At 32.1% G+C, this 20941-nt stretch overlaps 2 protein-coding genes across 6 annotated transcripts in view; one reads left to right on the top strand and one right to left on the bottom strand.

Moving 5' to 3' along the window:
* LOC8277530 (DExH-box ATP-dependent RNA helicase DExH7, chloroplastic) overlaps positions 1-13896 on the bottom strand; it is a 31747-nt gene extending 17851 nt beyond the window's left edge. For 2 of the 5 annotated variants that reach the window (XR_007216259.1, XR_007216258.1), the window contains exons 1-20: positions 13304-13896; positions 13115-13220; positions 12641-12843; positions 11823-11876; positions 11559-11709; positions 11053-11474; positions 10242-10460; positions 9154-9265; positions 8734-8922; positions 8216-8295; positions 7119-7241; positions 6865-6951; positions 5834-5934; positions 4774-4831; positions 3882-3947; positions 3534-3616; positions 3260-3443; positions 2034-2180; positions 1842-1943; positions 1583-1735 (exon numbers count right to left, since the gene is read on the bottom strand). Coding sequence is in view for 2 of the 5 variants with exons in the window: in XM_015725266.3 (XP_015580752.1) it covers positions 1583-1735; positions 1842-1943; positions 2034-2180; positions 3260-3443; positions 3534-3616; positions 3882-3947; positions 4774-4831; positions 5834-5934; positions 6865-6951; positions 7119-7241; positions 8216-8295; positions 8734-8922; positions 9154-9265; positions 10242-10460; positions 11053-11474; positions 11559-11709; positions 11823-11876; positions 12641-12843; positions 13115-13220; positions 13304-13579 (2916 nt within the window). In the remaining 3 variants the exon portion in view is untranslated. The remainder of the gene's footprint in view (positions 1-1582; positions 1736-1841; positions 1944-2033; positions 2181-3259; positions 3444-3533; positions 3617-3881; positions 3948-4773; positions 4832-5833; positions 5935-6864; positions 6952-7118; positions 7242-8215; positions 8296-8733; positions 8923-9153; positions 9266-10241; positions 10461-11052; positions 11475-11558; positions 11710-11822; positions 11877-12640; positions 12844-13114; positions 13221-13303) is intronic. The other 3 variants (XR_007216257.1, XM_015725266.3, XM_048375456.1) reach the window with 3 other exon arrangements.
* A 3880-nt stretch (positions 13897-17776) lies between these two features.
* LOC8277531 (WEB family protein At3g51220) lies at positions 17777-18970 on the top strand. The gene has a single exon (XM_002528954.3). It carries the CDS (start codon positions 18021-18023, stop codon positions 18759-18761), a length of 741 nt encoding a protein of 246 aa, XP_002529000.1. The 5' UTR covers positions 17777-18020; the 3' UTR covers positions 18762-18970.
* The last annotated feature ends 1971 nt before the right edge of the window (positions 18971-20941 follow it).

Below are 20941 nucleotides of genomic sequence, written 5' to 3'. Positions count from 1 at the left end.
TATATGTGTCTCTGCATAGACACGCAAAGATAGAGCAGCCAATAAACCTAAATTGCAACTCATTAACTCAATTAATTAAGCTTTGTAATGACATTGGGTATTTGCTGATTATATTTGTTAGGAAATTGCTCAAAGTTATACGAAAAAGAACCTAAACCCTCTTATTCCATCATAAGATAAGTAATGATCCTTGAAAATCATATAACTCATCTCAAGACATGTATATCAAAGTGCAACATAAGAACTACTTGAATTTCATTTCCATCAAAATACCTAGAAATAAAGTAATTACTCTTAAATTTAGGAAACACCCACAGCTCACAAAAGACAAAGAAGCAGAGTAATTGTGAGAGATCCTAAACAGTGGCAAATATGTCATGGAAATTGACAAATGACTGGAGAAATCTGACATCCACCACCATCCAGCTATATACGCCTCCAATTTACCAGCATGCATCCAATCACTCCCCCTAAGGTTCTAAAGGGTCTTGGTTATGCAAGGATAATTAATTGTCATATATAAGTCATCTAGTGACTTCCATTAGCTCCAAAAAGACAGATAAGCACAAACAAAAGGTTGCCAGTTTCCAGGAGCATAAGTGTTAAACGAGACAAAAAATAAGGGGACCCAAATTTGTACTGTTTAACAAAACATGAAATTTTTCCACCATTTCCACTGGCCTGAGCCTTTTATCAAATGTTGCGCTTGCAAATTCCAGTTACTGTCACTAGGGACCATGTGCCCCCATCTACCCTTTGAGGCTCTCATTTCTTTCATGGCCTTATTTGGCGACAATGGCCATCCACTCGGTCAAATTTCCATCAGAAATGCTTTTTTAAACATCAAGGAGGTCTTCTTGCTAGAGAGCACCCCCATCCCACCTTCAACTAAAGGGACCATCTTCCGTCAGAACCCTCCATAATTCATAATATTCTTGCCATTCCACCTCACCATCCTAAAATTTGCCTAGTCTCTCATGGAATTTCAACTTTATTAGGGATAAGTCTATGACATGCCTACGATTCGACTTAAGAGGCACTTTAATCCCTGTTGTTTCAAAATTAGGCCCTTTAGTCGCTGACATTTGCAAAACGCACAGCACTTTAGTCCTTTCATCATCAAGACTTAGAAATCCATTTATGTAAAGTTAGGGTCACTGTTATGTGACTTGCAATGATGGTACTGTCCTTAATTTGTCTTTAATTACAATGAGTTATCAATTTTGGATGGACAGTTTAGTCTTTTTACTCGTTTTAAATTTTTAACTAGATGAAAGTTTAAGTGAGGGACTAAAGCACCTAATTTAAAACTATAGGGATGAAAGTGTCTATTAAGGCAAACCTCAAGCATTTCATAGTAATTAATCCTTTCTATTGCAAGGCAACTCGGTACATGGAGTCTGGATAATCATACAAACAAAGTACATGTTGTAGTTTCCATGCAAACAACTTTACAAATGAAAATGGCATTATTACAAATAAAAAGAAAAAGATGCATAGACAAAGAACTATAAAAATAGTTGATCTTTAAAATAAATATCAGAAGTGTGGGAATCAATGGCCATTTATGAAAAAAAGTTACCTTACGTATATTTTCAGGAGGCCGTAAAAACACCTTTTTTTGATCTGTTGATGCTATAGATGAATGCAAAGGGAGCACCCAATTTGATGATGGTCCCCCAAATCGATAAGAAGCTACTAACCTGTCAAGTAGCATGTGAATTTCCGACATACCCTGTTATCGGTCACAATTGTATCAGAGTTCAAAGGCATATAATTCTCATAGGGAATGACATATACCCATGAGTTATTACAGTAAGAGAACTACTGAATGGACTTACAGGCAAAAAAACAAGTATGGCTCCTTCACCATATGTTTGATCGACATGGAAAATCAAGTCCTCTAGGAGATCATAATCAATGATATCTTCATCTAATCTTTTCTGGAGAGAAGATTGACTCATAGTTACACTATAGAATCATGTGAGGAATGGAACAAAAATTATGCCACTAACACGGCCACAAAAATTTACCAAATTCTTTTGTGTTTGCTCGCTGTATGATTGGTAATTGCTTGAAACAAAATGCGGATTGATAATCTCTTCTGAAAGTAGAGAATCATCACCCCATCCAGACAAGACAAGATTCTTCTTTCCTCTACGGTCATTCACTGGACCACTCTGCAGTTACCACATTAATTAAAGGTTTGAAAAATATTACAAAAAAGAAAAACTAACTTAAAATCATTGGAATTAGAAATCAGAAAAGAACTTCACATGAAATAAATAGATTGAACAAAATGTGAGATACCACTAAAATTCAAAGATACAAAGGCACACATTATCTCAAGAAAGAAAAAATAGAAATTAAGTAAGCCATGTTTATAGATTTCTAGTTCAAAAGTAAGCCTTAGGCAGAGATAAATACATTTCCCGGTGCATGCTTGGTCACATTGAGCTGCCATTTATCATTGTAACCCATATTGGTTAACCAGTTTAACCTCCAGCAACAGATTTACATGCATAGAAACATTACTTTTTAGCTAGTAGTCTAGGAATGTTAAAGAAACCAAAAAGCGGTTGCTAAAATAATACTACAAAGGCCTAACAGATTCAGGAAATCAGCACGTAAATATAACAATAGAACTCATATCAAGAAACGGAAAACTTCATTCTATGTGTATTAGCAACCCAACCATGTCAAATATCAATTGACCATTTATTTAAATGCAGAACAGTTTTAATTGTTAATTCAAAATTGGATATCAAATTATTGATAAAATAATACTACAAAGGCCTTGCACATTCAGAAAATTGGTATGTGAATATAACAACAAAACTCTCATCAGAAGAAGGAAACCTTCACTTATAATATATATCAGCAACCCAACAATGTCAATTTAATTAATCACATACTTGAACACAAAACATTTAATTGTTAATTTAAAATTAGAATATCCCCTGCAAGAAATAAATGTTTACAAATATTCATAATGGACTAGTACTATCTGCCAAAGTCATGCAAGTAGATGTGCTTGATTAACGTTTTTTCTTAGTACACAGGAGTTACAAAAGCGACAATAAATAAAAGCACAGGGCAGAGAGAGCTTGGACATAATCATCTGAAATACTATGCAGAAAAAGATAAGGGTTATTAACCCTCAGATATTATAACTAATAATATTTAAGCAGAATAAAGAAGCAAAGAAGAACTGCATAATAATAACTGTAACTTTATCTGAATCAAAATATGAAAGCACCTTAGCAATGGTGGATGTTTGCAACCCTAAAGCAGCTGGAGAATCTGAAGCCAAATGATAGTCAATACTTTCATATATATCCTCAAGAAAGTAAGTTGTCACAGGATGTGTGCGGCCTTGTGCAGAAAGAACAGGACAGTGTCCAAAGTAATTTGAAAATAAAGTTGAATCAACAGTTGCAGACCTGAATGGTAACTCAATAAGAAACAAGATACACAAATATATAGTACAACAGAGACATGACTCCTGTTGAAAAACCTAAAGATGACCATACATAAGAATAACTTTCAGCTTTGGTGTGCCCTGATCAGATTGCTTCTCTAGCAGGCTCTTCAAAACAATGAGTAGAAAATCACCCTGTCATAGGGGAAAAGAGAATAGATTCAATCAATTTTGTTTCTTTTTGTAGAAAATGACATATTTCCAGGTAGATTACATATAAATTAGGGTCCATTCCCAAAAAGGTTAGGAAATTTAAAAAAAAAAAAAAATGGAAAGGGTGACCTCATTAGGAAAAACCAAAAACACCGTAATCAATTAGGCCTAGCCATGATTAACTAGTAGTTATTCGAAAGAGACCCGTCAAATTCAAATCTCTTAGGCTAGATTTAAATTCACTTACCAAAAGAGACCGTTCATGCACCTCATCAACTATGACATGGGTAATGCCACTCAAGTTTCTATCCCCCTGCAAATAGTACAGATCATAATGAGCTAAATTTTTGCATATATGGCTGGAAGGACAGCAACTCTACTGATTTACAGAACTAGAAAAAAATCTATGTGGTAATTTTGAATTGCTAAAAGAAATCTCAAAACACTTGTTTAATTTTTGAATAAAATTAGAATCTATTAATATGATGAAATATGCAAATAATTAAAACGAAATGGAAAAGATCCTTAGTTCAATGTAACAAATCAATATGTATTGATTTTGATCAAATATTGATGCCAAATATTTCATTCAGAAATATTACCTTTGGAAAACAATGGAACTAGGATTAAAATTCCATACCAAAGACATCACAAAGGCCCTTTATCATGTACATACTATAAGCACAAGAACGAGCAAAGATTATCCATACATGAAACCCAAAGTTTTGATCTTTCTTTATGATAAGAAGAAGATATTAAATTGACAAAAGAGTATTATTAAAGTAAGGACAAAAAGATATTATGCACTATTGGGAAGAAGACAAACTTCAAATAATTCAGAAATCGGATTATCAAAATGTTTACGTACCAGACTTGAAAATCCTATATGTGCATACAATATATGTGGACTTTAAGGCTCTGTTTGGAAAGGAGCAAAATGGGTGGGAGAGAAATATGATCGGCCGCATGTTCCATTTTCCTCTCCCCACATTTTTCTTCTTTTCAAAAAAAAAAAGGCCTATGTACCTTCTAAAATACCACTAGCGGAAAACAATGCAGCTGGCATCTAAACTATTTTCAGCATAAACACAATGGGGAGCATACAACAGATTCAAGAATAATCAGTAAATTGAGCTTACCGCAAGCCTCCTCAAAAGAATCCCTGTTGTACAAAACAGAAGCTTTGTTCTCTCATTCCTGTAAAAACAAAATCCAAGCAAAAAGAAGATTTAGCACTCATAAATATGCCATAAACATAGAAGCTCCACAAATATGCAATAACAAGAACCTAACAAAACAAAGTACTCAACAGAATAGTAAGTTTCCTTAGAGCCAAGTATGTTATAGGATTTATATACTTTATGGAAGTTCGTGATTTGGGGAATCCTGATAGCGAAGCCTTGTCTTTTTCAATGCTTCTTATTTTCTACTTGTTTTATGAGCAATCTAGCCAGTGTTAAGAAATTTGAATATCTTGGCGCAAAGCAATGATTTGTTGCCCGCCAGCTCATAAAATGATCCATATGTTCAATTATTATAGTGTTCGAAGAACTGGGCACCATAAACAAGTTTGTAACATCTAGGCTGAACTTTCCATTTGAAGCTATACTGGAGTTTCGTCACACTTGTACAATGGAGGAATGTATGTAAAAACTTGTCCCACTAAGTTATGCGCATAATACTCACAAGTCAATAGAATGGGTTTTGGGCTTGTCTAAGCCCGTTTAGACAGTGAGTAGCAGTCCAATCTAAGAACAGAAGCAAACCAAGCACAAAAATACTCCATCTGGTTCGGTTTCAGTTCCAATTGTTTTTATTTACTTGCTAGAGTACCAGCAGACATGGCTCAGTCTTAATTCAACATAAAAATTGAACAAAAAGGCAAAAAAGAATGGCTGGCAGAAGGATGGGATGGGCATAAATAAAACACCCCATTAGTTTCAATAATGATCCAAAAGGAAATGGGAGCATTTCAACTAATATTAGAACAGTAATAAACATGCATTGAATGACATAGAGCCTAGTTTTCCATTCCGATATCTCAAACAAAAAATATCCAAAAGCATATAAGAAGATGAAGGATAGATACCTAGTAAGATGATCAAAATGTGAAATAAGAATTGCACTTTATGTTGCTCCTTACTATAGTCATACAACCAATGATAAAAGGCAATAAAGAAGAAGGAAGCAGATTAAAACCTTGCACTATCAAGACGAACTTGATAACCAACCAAAGAGCCACCGGAACCAGGCGGAGGTTCATATCGTTCATAAGCAACTCTTTCAGCCACAGAAATAGCCTACAACAAAATGCAGAAATCAAATTTATGATTATGAGTTACCACACGAATAAATCAGCTTCCATCATACTGCTTAACCTACCAATGGTCATAAGTGGAAAAATAACTAATGTATGTTATTGTGATTCACAGCACTGTGTGTATATACAAGTATTCTAAAAAGGAAACAATAAATATACAGAATTAAAAACTATAAAGTAGACAATAATATAGCAACGCACCAAACATAACCCACAAGTACTAATATCACACAGCATTCAACAAAAACAAATAAAAGAAATATCTTACGACCATAAGATGATAACTAGTTGCAGGTATAAAGAAAACAGTTACATAAGCCCAATAAATTCTTTGTTCATTCTCAACAAATAGAATATGGAAAATGATTGCAAAAAGACATGCGGTAGAGATGAAATACTACTCTCTTCCAGGGGCACTAAAATAAGGAAAGAAGAACAGCACCATATTCACTATGTTGGGCATGTGTGCATCTTAAGATTCCAAATTGAAGATAACCAAGCTTATCATCATCTAGGCAGTCCTTCTTAAGCTCATGGACAAGAAAAGTCTTGAAGCACAGAGGTGGACATATATAAGATATACCTGATGTTCTCTTAATAGTTTTTATCATCACAAACAGAGATCACAACACTAATTTAGGGGTGCTGTAAGATGATAAAACAGGTAGGACTAGAATGAGGTTTACCCAGTCAACTTTGACAATTGATATGCGAGTGACTAGAGGAAGTGTATCTTAACCTGATGCAGAACAGAATATATGGATGTTTTACATATATTCTCTTTCCACTGTTGTTAGAACCAGAACAGAATATTTGGATGTTTTATTTGGAGGGTAAACTTTGTATAGCAAGAACTAGGAGATGAGATAGATAAACAGTCATCCATGCATTCATTAAATCGCACACCTACCGCTATTCTCCTCGGTTGCGTGCATATAATGTTACACTGTCCACCACGTCCTGATTCAATCATGTCATCCAATATAAATTGTGGAACCTACATAAAAAGCCAGTTAGAGGACCAGGAGCCTAGCATGCCAAACACCATAAGATAAGCAAGTGTTAAAACCACATCAGTAAAGTAAGACCAAGGAAGAATTAGAAGTTGGCATGCAGGAGGAGAGAGACTGAGTGATGGGGTGCACCACAAATACCCATATGGACCTGAGTAGTTTTGCCAGAGCCTGTCTCCCCACAAACAACAAGACAATTATTCTCCTTCAGCATTTGCAATATCTCATTCTTTAATCCAGCAATAGGAAGAGCACCTCTAGTTTTCAATATTTCCTACAAAATGCATATTAGTAAAACATAAGCAGTCTGAAAACAACTGCAAACTATATACTTTTTTCTGAAAAAGAAAAAAGGAAAAAGAAAGCACGTGGAGACCAAATAAAGTCATCAAGAATACTTGGTACACCAATTATTTCTTAAAACAAAAAGGAAATGGACTGTATCCACACCTGCCTACCCATGAGTTAAACAGCCATATAGCTTCAAGCTGGCATGACTAGTTGCAGCTTAAAATGGAGAAGGTTTCGTTGTAGAAAACATGCTAATATTCTTCAATTTTCTGATTTGTTTGATGTATTGTGGAGTATTTGGAAAACCACAAATATAATAGTTTTGAGGAAACATAGTTTGCTCTTTGATTTTCATAGGATAAGGAAGTCCTTCAAGCTTCTTAAATCCTTTTATAAGAAAAGTCTCAAATTAACAGGATAAAACATGGAAATTGTTACAGTGAGAAGAACTCATACAAATTATAATCCAACACCAAAAATGCAGCATATAGCAACAGAAAATATAATTGCTTACAGTTTAGTGAAATGAGCACTTCCTGTTAAGATGCAACCACATGCTCACCAGATTTTCAATGCCTTTTGTCACCAAAAGTTGAAATCAATTAACCTAGCTAAGGTTATACTGGTCATGCTAAGCAACCAAACAGGGGTTGTGGGTTAGGACACTCTTCAAAGAGATCATAAAATTGGTAATTACCACTTTCTACTGATCGACAACTAAAACATACAGCTAAAATACCATAAAGTGAAAATGACAAGCAGAATGGTCGACTTAAATTAGAGGCATATCCTACATATAATACCCAACTAGGCATGTCCTGCGCCTTGTTTTATAATTGTGGAGAGAGGAATTTTTACATAACGGACACATGAACCTCTTCAGCAGCCAAATGCTAAGACATCACTTCATTCACCTATTTCCTACCAAATAAGAAATGAGAAAAGAAATACGCCAACCCTGTATTTCAGCACGTTCTTTTTCTTCTCTTGCTCCTGTCTCAAATAAGAATTTTCCACATCCGTGGTATAGTTCTCGCCTGCAATAAGAAGTTTTATCACGCAGGATTAGAAATACAATTATCATTGCAATGAAAAAATAAAGTGGCATCGCATCACAACAGTATCATGGTAGTTAAGACCTGTTTATTCCGCACTTCTAAATTTCCTTAATCTTAGAATAATACTTAATCTCCCAAAGGATGCATGTTCACTCAATCCTTCTCAATCTTTAACTGTTTCTTTTTTTGCTTCACTGTTCTTTCCACATACCCAAGAGATGTATCAACTAAAATTGAAGCAAGACAATTTTCAAAAATTAAAAAATAAAGCCACTCACTAGTGAGAAATGTATTAGAATTAGACTAAATAAAAACAGACAATTTTATTTAAATCTCTTTAAGACAAGTGACCCTATCAGCAACAAAGTTGGGTATAATATTTGCTTCAGAAAAGCACCAACAGAAAACAGTACATACCTTGTGTTACTGGAACGGCAACAGCATCACTTAAATTCTTAGTTTCTTCAACTTGAGAGTTTTGTGCTGTTTCTGAAAGCCTATTTGTAGCATGATTGGTGGCAGTTGATTCATCTGCATTCAATAACCAATCCACAAAACCAGCCCTTCGGTCATCTACAGTGTTTTCCACTTTGCTTGATGACTCCCCTGTAAGCATTTGTAGATTTTAGAACTGTCAACTAATCCCACAATTTAAAGAAGTACAAAGTAATAACAACAGTAAACTACTGAAACAATAACAGTTGTGACAGTTGAACTAAAAATGTTAACATGATTATCTACATAAACATTTATATAATATCGAACACGTGTATGCATTTTTACAACAAAAATCCAGATTACTCCAATTAATAAACCTAATTGTAGAAAGGATATTACCTTCTTTCCACTGCAAAATAAGAGAGTCGTAGGGGTCGGAAACTATTAGGTGTACTGGTAAATCAGGAAACAGTTGATGAAGAGCAAATGCTGCAATTCTGTTCTGAGCGTCCTGCAGTTGAAGCACATTTTGTATTTATCATATATACAACAATGAACAGAATAAAATAGAAAAAAGAAACTAAAGCAAAATAAAATTTGTGAAGAAAATATTGCAAATGAAAAGTAATGAGTAGAAAATATCACTTCCACAAGGAAGTAGATGAAGAATAAAAAGCAACAGCAGAGGATTCTGAATCAATCCCTTATGATATTGAGTGCAAGAATTATAAAACCAGGAGTTGGTAAAGAAATGAATGTTGAGTACAGATTAGCAATTCAAGGGTCTAACCCAACTTAAGACAGACAAAAACTAAACCCTCTAAGATCTCTTATTTAACCACTTCAAAGCCATAAGTGAGATAGGTCGTATGGGCAAGCTATATTCACGCAAATATAAGAAGATGTAGAAAATAAATATGTATAAGAGGCTAACATGAAATTGTGCCTGATGTTCTACATCCCTCAACATATCTGTCATGCTTGCACAATAAGAATAGAATAGAGATTGGAAAGACCATGAATCTTAGGCAAAATTGTGATTATGCAGTACATAGCAGGGAAAAGACTAGCTCTGGGGAAAAAATGGAGCCATAGATACTACATACTATGTTTGCAGAAGTGCTTACAATTAGATAAGTGATATACAAGTCACGTCAAAAGGTCAGAATTTTCTTTCTTCCGTCACTACAAACTCTTACACTTCGCCCAAACATAAAAACATTGTCTGAATATGTTAATCCGAGCTCTAGTTGTAACTCAGAAGGTGGAACCCAAACAAGGCTAGCGCCAAGGAGAGAGACATTAAAGAGTTTATTCGAGTCTGAGAATTGCTAAAAGAGGAGCAGACAGATAACAACTATCTTAATTGAGTGCTTCTTGATTATCACTCATCAATTCACTGCCTAGAAGATAACTTGTGCCAAGTGCAGACATAACAATACCTGTGAAAAATTAGAACTTTGCAAATGATATAATAAGTAGAGTACCTCAGCAGATTCATAGGTTTCATCTTGGTCAGGAAGCTGAAGTGTGATCAATCCTCCAGCTTTTCTGCTCTTGCCCCTCCCGCTGGCTTTGCGTAATATGCTAACAGAATAAGAGAAACCTTTTCTCCTTTCATGCACCTTTTTGAATTTTGGAGCTTCCCACCCTGATTTTTGACATAGTTGGTGAAGGACAGCCTTAGGAATCTTCTTTGGGTCCCCCTGTCATTGTTTATACTTCATCAAGAAAAAATAATAGAAGAGATAGATATTCCAACTTATACATATAAATCAACCATGTTGTAGAAGCCAAATATAAAAGAGAATAATGTTGGCTCTAAAATTTTGGATGATGATTCATCAAAAAGGAAACACTCCAAAAAGGAGGGGGTCTACAAGTAGTATATATCCACATCAAAAACAGAAACTGGCTTCATCAGAATCAAAAAGAGAAAGCAATTCCAGCTTATATGTATAAAAGATCACATTTTGGAAACCAAATATAGAAGAGATTGGGCACGAAAAGAAATGGACAACAATCCACCAAGGAAGAAACATGCAAAAAAAGAGGGGGTGTGCAACTCATTTACATCCAGATCAAACAAAATGGCAATAAATCTGCAGCAAATATGATATTGCTCCAGTTATTCTAATGATAAGAGATTAGCATTTACGAATTCATTGTGCAATAGTTATTTTTCGGAGATAAGATCCAAACACATACAAGTACACATGAATATAGGCTTAATTTGTTCATTACATCCAAAATCAGAAATAATTTCCTTACAAGCTCCTGTATTCTAATAACTGGTACCTTTTTCCAGATCCCATCTAATTTCTCTAAATTCTTCTCACTAGATAATTTTTTCATTTTTTCCTTCTTCTGTAATTCCAGCACTTCAGGAGGTAAAGCTTCATTAGATGTAGCATCTTCCATAAAGAAACCTCCAAGCTCCATATCTGCAGTCTCATCTTCTAAGTCAATTTTCCCCTGAACAGGTACACTAGAAGGAGCAAGTTCAACCGGAAACTCCATATAACTTGGGCTCTCCATATCATTTGGATCTGCTGGTAATTCCTCTGAGGGCAAGACAAAGACCAAGTTGCTTTCTGCATCAGATGATGTTTTTGCCAGAAGTTGCTCGTGAGGCATGGAACTTGTAGATATGCCTTCTGGCACAAAAGCAGAAGTGTGCTCATGGACAAACTCTTGTGCCAATACGTCATCTGATAATCCTGCTCAGTGAATGCAACATAGCACAAGGTAAATGGCACCACGACCAGATTTGACCATGTAATTGGAAAAGGACTGAATTTAACCTAGAGAAGACAATTCTTGCTTGAGTTTGCGAATAATATGACCAGATTGTTCCTGACTTCTCTTGTCCCCTTTTTCTTTGGCTTTTACAGCTTCCAGTCGTGCTGCATAGTACTCTTTAGCAATAGCGTCGTAAGACCGTGGTACAGGAACCTATTAAAATAAAGAAAACAGATGATAAACACGAGGTGAACAAGTTAAGCTTCCATGTTAGTTTACCACTGAACATTTCTTGGGAGAGCATGTGTGTTTGAAGGAAATTTTACCTTGTCAGTAAAACTTCCATCAACTGCATAATCTTCCCAAGTTTCAGATTCTTCCTGCAAGTATTAGAATATCATTTAGCAATAACAATGCAGAAATTATTGACCTCTTTTTATTCAACTATACACAAATTTCTATAAAAATGATCATGCAAGCCATTTGTCATGGACCTACATCTTAGTTAAGCAGGCCCCCCACATCCACCAATTCACTAATCAATATCTCTTCAGAAATTCTCATTGATAACATATAGCAAAATAGATGGAAAATGTTCCCTCTCTTTGTTTATACGATCTTTTTTTCTTCTGTTCTTTTATGGTGCATTTGATCACATATCCACTTTTGTCTACATCATGAAACTACTTGTAGGTCTTGTTTTTTTTGGTTCATTGTATAAAAGGAGAGCTTTAACTAATATGGGAAAAAAGCCTGAGTACAAGGAGGAACTAGTAATGCATCCTTTAAATAAGTAATGACCTCACTATAAAGATATTACATGGGGGGAGGGTAAAAAGCAATGAGAAACCGAATTTCTTGAAAGGAATAAAGGCATTAACTTCAACAGAATCCTGGAACTCATTAATAATAGTATCACAATATTTGAAATAAGCAGATAGTACTTGATATTACTTTATGCATTTAAGAAAAAAAAAAAAAAAGAGTATCCTTCATATATCGAGTTTAAGTTGAAGGCATCCTTTATAGACCAAAGAAACCTCACCTTCAAAGCTACTTATTTTATTTGGCCAGGAATTAAAAAAGAAATGCATGAAATTTCTATATCATAATACGAAAAACACTCAGTCTAAATACAATGTACCTCTTCCTGTTGCTCCATATATTGCCTAATCCAATCTGCTTGTGATGATGGTTGGCGTAAACTAGTGTCATTATCATCATCATCATCCCGCCGCCCCTTGATCCTAACAAAAGCTGCTTGCACTTGCACATCCTCTTCGGTATTAGCAGCATTGACTGTAGGAGTCCTATCTTCCCGCGCAGTTGATACAACACTAACAGAACCTAATGATCACATTACCCAAAAGAAAATAACTAAATTATCATAACAACAGCCACAGAATGATAATAACAACAATGACTTTAATAAAACCAACAGCAGCAACAATAATTGTAACTACAATAACAAACAACAATGATGATAATAATTACTAATTTACTATGAGTGCTCAACAATCAACGCACTAAAATTGACTGCCATTGCACAATTAATTACATCACAACAGCATAACGATCATTTAAAACAAACAAAAACTACAAATTACAAAAAAAATACCTTCACTTGCATACAGAGAAGTCCCACTAGAAAACTTCACAGGAAGCTCATTTCCAGGTAGATTAAAGCATAACCAATCTAAAGCAGACTCAAACGTAGCATTATCCTGCTCATTTAGAAAAGAAAACCTCAATTAAAAACGCTGATTAAAAGAAATAGTTAAATAAAAAATAATAATAATAATAATACCTTAAGTGAAGTAAGAGCGAGTTCAATTTGATCATTAGAGAAACCTTCACAGGATAACTTCTCGTACACATTTTTAAGTCTCTTAGCCTTTTGAGCTTTAGAGAGATTCTCTTGAACCGGAGGAGTCGGTTGAGTGGACCGATTCGAGTTGAGCAAGAGCCGCCGTAAACGGTTCTCGTTCTCCGCTGAAATCTGTAGCCTTGGACCTGACGACGATGACGTTGATGATTGAGGTTTTTTCTTGTTATTGTTATTTTGCTTCTTCTTTGGTGCCATTTTTATTTTTTCTTTTTTCTTTTTCTTTTTGGTTTCGGGGTCGAGGCCGCTAAGAGAGATCAGTAACAGAGACGACGGTGGAGAATAAATCGTTGTAAGCAAAACGGCGACGTTTGTGCGATTAAATGTCTGTTTTAATGAACGGAATGCGTCATGAAGTATAGTCCTTGAAAGAATGTCTTTCAGAAAATCAGAAGTGGTTTAAGAATGTTATTATTTTGTTTTTCAAACTTTTAATGGTGTAATTGATCTATTTTAAAATTTAAAAATTAAATTGTATTTTAATTTAAAGTTTAAGAATGTATTTCTATTTCATACTCTTTTTTCATAAAAGGATTAAAATGTCTACTTTCCCCAAATATTATATAAATATTCTAATAAATAAAGAACTTAAATATCCAATATTTACTCTATATAATAAAAGATTATACGAATTCGATTTATCATCACTTGTAGAATAAAATTCCATTTCAATTTATTTTATTTTGTAAAATACATATTCTTACAAATCAATTTTCGTAATTGTAATTAAATTGATCGTGTTGATTTCATTAAGATTAAATTATTCATTCGAAGTTTTATTAATTAGAAAGGAAAGAATACTCTTGGCCTCACCATAAAATTCAAATTGGTCAATAAGATGTGTTATCAACTGAATTAATAACCTATAGTAGTTGAAACCCATTATTAATAATGTAACATCATATATTATGTCATATAAAGAGATCCAATCTATACCATATATCAACATAATTTGGCCAAAGCAAAAGGCCTAAACTAGGAACAGCATATTTGAGACTAAATAACTACTAATTAATCTATCTGCCCCTACTAGCTATTGAGAGTTTTGATGTGTATTTTTTAGTACTCGTAAGTACACGAACCATTCCTATAGTAAGAGTAAGTTTACCACGAGGTTGATCTCTCAAGGAACTATGAGGCTACTTATTATAAAAACTAATTATCAACACAAAACAATAAAAGTAAATCTAAACACTCTAAATCAGTATGTAAAGAGGACAATATTCATAAACTAAAATAAAGTAATTAAATAATGAATAAATATATAATGCAGATGCAAATGCTTATGATCTAAAACTATATGCTAAAAATAGTATTTAGTCTAGCCATTTACTTAGTATCTCCTTGTTTACTTTAAGCCTAGATCTAATGAATGAGATGATAATATGCTTTTTTTCCTAAGTTATTAAAGCTAATGATACAACTTAGGTTTTTTATACCAACATAGATTAAAGTAAAAATGATGTTTATAATACTTTTAACCTAAAAATTTTCATAACAAATATCACTAATAAATTGATTTGATAGTCAACCAATAATAATAGATGAAACTAATAAATATATGAAGGTGAAGAAATCATTCATTAAATAAATAAATATTAAGGTTCATACAAAAGTAAAAAAAAAAAAAACTAAACTAAACACGTATGAAAACTAGCTTAATATATTTAACCCAATGATCATGGTATTAAATAGAAAGACATAAAAAAAAAAATTCCTCTAGATCAAGAATTTCTTTAAGTAGGAAGAAGATTGGTCATCAATCTCTACTTCTTGAAAAGCTCCTTAGATCCTAAAAAGAGTAATGAAAACTAAAACTAAATGTTTATGAATAACTATAGATAATTATGGAGAAAATAATGGTGGCAGGTGTAAAGAGCAGTGGGAGAAAATTCTCCTTTTCTAATTAAGTTTTAAAGAGATATATATAGAGGAGAGTCATCCTCTAAATAAATGTTTCTAGATATAAGTCTATCTAATAGATAAGACTTAAAGTATCTTAATCCACACAAAATATTATCCCATAAATAACTCTTAATATAAATTCTAATAATTATACAAAATGAGTAAAATATTCCTTAGGCCTTGTAATTAGCAGTCCATGCGCCTTAATCTTGGGTCTTGACACGAACATGTCCCATTAAGCTTTTTTTAGTTCCATATTTTTCTGTTTTTGCTAATATTCCTGAAAATAGACAATTATGCTTAACTGGGGTAAAAGCACATATTTTCACCATTTTATATATAGAAATATATCATTAAAGCTTTAAAATACTTTTAAATATCTATACATAATTTGAGCAAATTAAGTTTCCAACATCAATCTTTTGGACAAGTAAAATAATGATCTACTTACAACTTTATTAATTGGCTTGCAATCTCATGCTTAATAATGAAATCAAGAATTTAATGGACAATCTGCTTTTACATGCCACAATTGAAGGTAATTAAGTTATTGTACCTAATTGAACAAAAAAAAAACCTATGTACATTATTTACAAAGGATGAAGTGTCTTTCCTTAATAAAATTGTTATCATGGTTCTAAATGGGAAATTGACAAACTATTAGCCCTTTCACATGCACTTACACTTATGAAAATCTAGTGTGAGAGAGGTGTAAAATATTAATTGATGTGAATTTTTTATGCGAACATAAATATGCATTAAATTTTAATAGATTACTATATAGTAAATAAGAAGAAGAAAAACTAAATTGATTTGTAGATTCGTAGCTAGACTGATGCAATTTGCTAAATTCTAGTAAAGCATCACTATTTTCACGATCTAAATGTGATTGTTTGATAGTTTGTTGAGCTAAAATACTAGTTAGTATTAAAACAGTTGAGGACTTGTGTTTAAAAAATGACTAACTTGAGGAGCTATGAAAATGTAGTTACTATTACTGCTAATGATGAATATGGTGCTTAATTAATTAGCTAAAAAAGAATGCAAAAGGAAACAAATTAATCTTTTTATTAAACCAAATTGAATCTATATAATAAGGTTAAGGACCAAACTGAACTTATTTTTATTAATCAGATCCTTTGAATTTGTTGGTTGGTGGGGAAAAAAATAGAAGGGTAATAGTCATCGGAACTAAATACAAAATACTAATTCACTTCTAAAAATGTAGTGTTAAACTTATAAGTTTGGCCAAACCTCAAGGCTAAGAGTAATTTTTCCTATTTCTTAAATCTCACCACTCTTTAGTTTTAATTATATTGAAAATTTTCACTTATTTTAAAAATACATTATTATTTATATACTAAATTAATAAATAAATAATATATTTATTAATATTAAATAATTTAAAATATATAATTCATTCAATATCAAAATATAAAATATTTTTATATATTTATTGCTAATTTATTCGATATACCATATGATAAATTACTTTAGTTGTTACTATTACTCAAGAGTGTCTATCATAACAAATCCGAACCAAATTCTCATAATATTTCATGAAACAAGGAAACAAAAGAAATCTGTGTTAGGGAAAGGTACTTATTGATGTGATAAAAACCTATCTTTAAAGTAAATTCCTTTTCTCGTGATCATAATAACCGGATTTTCATATACGAAAAGGACATTATACTTCAATGCATGTGGGTTGACATGACCCAAGAAAAAAATAATGTACGTTTGGTCTAAACATTATGTGACTTCCCACCCTCACTATATCTCCAATACAAATTATATACTCCATTATCTAACTAGAAAGAATCTTGATTTGATCACTTTGTAACTAAAATTGTTTTTACCTAAATTTGGTGCGTGTTTATAGTTATATATTGAAGAGTAAATTATATTAGCGGTCATCAAATTATGCATTTTATAAAAGATAAGTACCAAACGTTTAATTTGTAACTAAACAGTTACTAGATTTTAATTTTAATAACAATAATGAGTTTCTCTGACAAGTGTGAAGATAAATTACACGAGCGATCATCAAATTTTACATTTTATAATAAAAATATACTAAAATTTTAATTTTAAAAGATATATATGTAGTATTTTTTTTGTAATAAATAAAAAATTTGATGTCTTTTTATTATATAATATAAAATTTTATGACCATCTATAGAATTTATCTTTAAAAATACTGAAAAATTCACTGATGTTATTAAAATTAAAGTCTAGCAACTATTTAGTTACAAATTAAAAAATTTATATTTTTTTTACAAAATATATAATTTAATGACTCTCAATATAAATTAAATAATAAAATATCAGTCAATTATTTAATATTAAAATATAAAAATATTTATAATTTGTGTCATTTTTATATTTATTATAATATATACACGAAAATGCCTACAATTGCCTTAATAATGGGTATGCTTTTGCTGTGTACGAGGGTGCCCCCCATATTGGTGGTTTACGGGTCCTAATCTACGTCCATTTCCAAACTCTCTTTTTTTGATACTGTCTTAACCTTGAAACAACAGCCTTCTCTCTTCTCTAATGTCTCCTCTTCCTTATCACTCTTTCTTGTGTAATAATCTTTTGAAGTAAAAGCAAAGATAACCCAGACCAGACCAAACCCATTCTCAAATATGCCCTATACTCTCTTACCCCTCTTCCAAAATACACATTCAGTACACTCCTATTCTCTCTTTCTTTCTTTTGCTTCACCATGGAAACCCCGACCACTCTTTCTCCAGAAAAACCTAACAGAGACTATAGCTCCTTAGTTGACACTTCTCGCCCTTTTCGCTCCGTCAAAGAAGCCGTCGCCATTTTCGGGGAACGGATTCTTGTCCGAGAAATTTACTCTCCGAAGCCTTACTATACGCCTCCTACTCCTACTACTCAAGACCATGCATGGATGTTCTCATCTCCAACTACTCCAGTAAGTACAATAAACCCTAACAAAGAATATGACCATGAAAACAACAGTGAGTTCTTTGATACTTTAAAGAAACTCGAGACTGAGCTTGAGGAAACAAAGGTGGAGCTGAAGCTGCTGAAGGAGAGGGAATCGGAGACAGAAATTGCGGTGGCTTCTTTGAATGCTGAGCTTCACAAGAACATGTCTAAGTTAGCTGAGGCAGAGGCAGCAGCAGCGGCTAAGAAGGGGGCGGCGATGTCTCGAAGGGTGAGTTTCGAAACGGGAAAGAAAGAAGGTGCTGTGAGAGAGGAAGAGAAGAAGAGAGAAACGCTGATAAGGATGGAGAGTTCGTCGTCTTTAGCTCATATATTGAGTCTTGGAGAAGAGAAGAAGTATTTAAGAGGGAAAAAAGAGAAGAAGGAGGTGACGAAGAAGAAGCCTATTGTTCCTCTTCTTGGAGATTTGTTCTTCTTCAGGAAAAAAGGGTCATCGAACAAGACTCTTAATAATAATCCTCTCTATGCATCTCCTCATGGTGTGTTTTAATTAGGGAAGTTTGTAAGAAGATTTTAAGTTCGTGAATGTTTCAGGTTGAATTTAATTAATTTCTGTTGAGTTTTGTATTGCAAATGTTGTCTTTTTACTGTTTGTATCCGTCTTTGTATCTGTAAGAAACTTTTCGTTATTGCTTCTTGTTACAAGGTTTTGCAGGCCAGTCATGCAGACAAAGAATTTGGGTTCTCTTTTTCCATTCATATTGGTATTATTAAGAAAATTCTTTATACACCGACACATTTATTAGCTCTAAATATTAAAATAAGAATTTTCTATTATATTAATAAATAAATTAGGATATATCAATAAATAAATAAAAAAGTAATAAGTAAATGTTTCCTTTTTCAACAGGTTTACCTTTAAATGGTCTTTTATTTTTTTCTTTTTTCGTAAATGCCTTTTACGACTAAAAAGAAATTCAATAATTTCTCCCAGAAATCCAAAGGAGTTCAATGATTGGATTTATTTAACTACTTCTAGTGTGCTATTAATAATTACAAAATTACAAATATATATTACTTTCTTATTATTCAAGTATAAAACATTCAAAGTTTATATTATTCATTCAATAGTTTAAGTGTTATTTATCAGAAATAGTTAAAAAATTTCTTAATTATTTATTTTAAGTGAGAAGAAATTACAAGAAACAAGTAACAAAAATCAAACAAATGAATTTCAATTAAATAGTTTTAACTTAGTGGTAATTGAGTCGTGTTTATAAAATCTTCAATTTGAACTTAGCTCAAGTCTACTTTCCTTTTTGGAAAAAAAAAAACTTAATTTCCAAAGAAAAATTAATAGCTCCAACAAGCAAAAGCCACTTTTTATTATTTCTTTTCACTTCGAGATAAAAATTGAAAAATAAAAAGATAAAAGAAAGAAATGACTTCCAACTTATCAACAAAAAGAAATCGGTTACACTTTTTTAACATTTTTTGTTTAAATTTAGTGTATATATTACAGTTAATAGAAAAGTGATGTTTACGTATGAGTATTCTACGCTTTAGTATTAAATATTTTATAATATTTTATATTTAAACTAATAAATATATATATTAATTATCTATTAGTTTGATGTATAAGTGTGGACATACATCAAACCTAAAATAAAAATCTTCAAACACTTTTAATGAAATAAAAAATTTTACCTTTTTGTTTAAGCTTGGTGTATGTCTCCACCTATATATCAAACCGATATATGATTAACACATATTCATTAGTTTTAAACGATAAAATATGTGTCAATCATCCAATATCAAAGTGTAAAACACTTATACATCTCTCATATTTTTTGAAGATTTTCACCTAGAGGTGTTTTTCTCCAATTAGGAGATTTTAAAAAGAAAAATCCTTATATAGGTTTTGTGTATACACCACAATTAATATGAGAGTGATACGTATATATGAGTGTTTTACACTTTAGTATTGGATGATTGACACATACTTTATTATTTAAAACTAATAAATATGTGTCAATCATCTATCGGGTTTGATGTATAGATAAAGACATATACTAACCCTATATAAGATTTTTCCCTCTCTTAATGAAATCTCTAAAAAAAGAAAATGAGAACATATTTAGCTTAAGCTTTTCTTTTGTCCCCTTATTATCATTGAATTTCCTTTTACCTAGCTCATTAATTAAACAAACTTCTTGCTTGCAGTATAATGAACTCTTAGATGTTAATGATATTACTCTATTATGAGTAATTACTTGTTCCAATAAAAGAATTTGGGAGATCATAATTTCTTTTTAATTTTGTCTTTTTAACCTTTTCATACATAAACTTAAACTTGATTGAAATTAACTTTTCGGATTCATGTTTGATGGGTCTTTATTCCAAACTATAATAAGAAGAGAGCCTAATACTATTTTTCATATTAATTGCAGTACATAACAATACTTATGTCAGGAAAGTATATAATTTTTTTCTTTACTATTTTAATTTGTGATATTAACTTAATAATTATAATATTTATATTTTTAATTGTTAATTTATTATCCAACATTACATATATATTTTCAAGATTTTAATAAATTTATATATAATATATAAGTCATATGTAAAGCTCATCCATTAAGAAAAATCCTAGGATCTACAGATGTGACAATCTGACAATAATCACATATATATGAAATAAATTGTTTCATTTATTTTATGATTATTAAA

This window comes from Ricinus communis, chromosome 6 (assembly GCF_019578655.1).
Source record: "Ricinus communis isolate WT05 ecotype wild-type chromosome 6, ASM1957865v1, whole genome shotgun sequence".
NCBI classification, from domain to species: Eukaryota; Viridiplantae; Streptophyta; class Magnoliopsida; order Malpighiales; family Euphorbiaceae; genus Ricinus; species Ricinus communis.
Note: the sequence above shows the minus strand (reverse complement) of the source record. Positions and strands in the feature narration are given on the sequence as shown.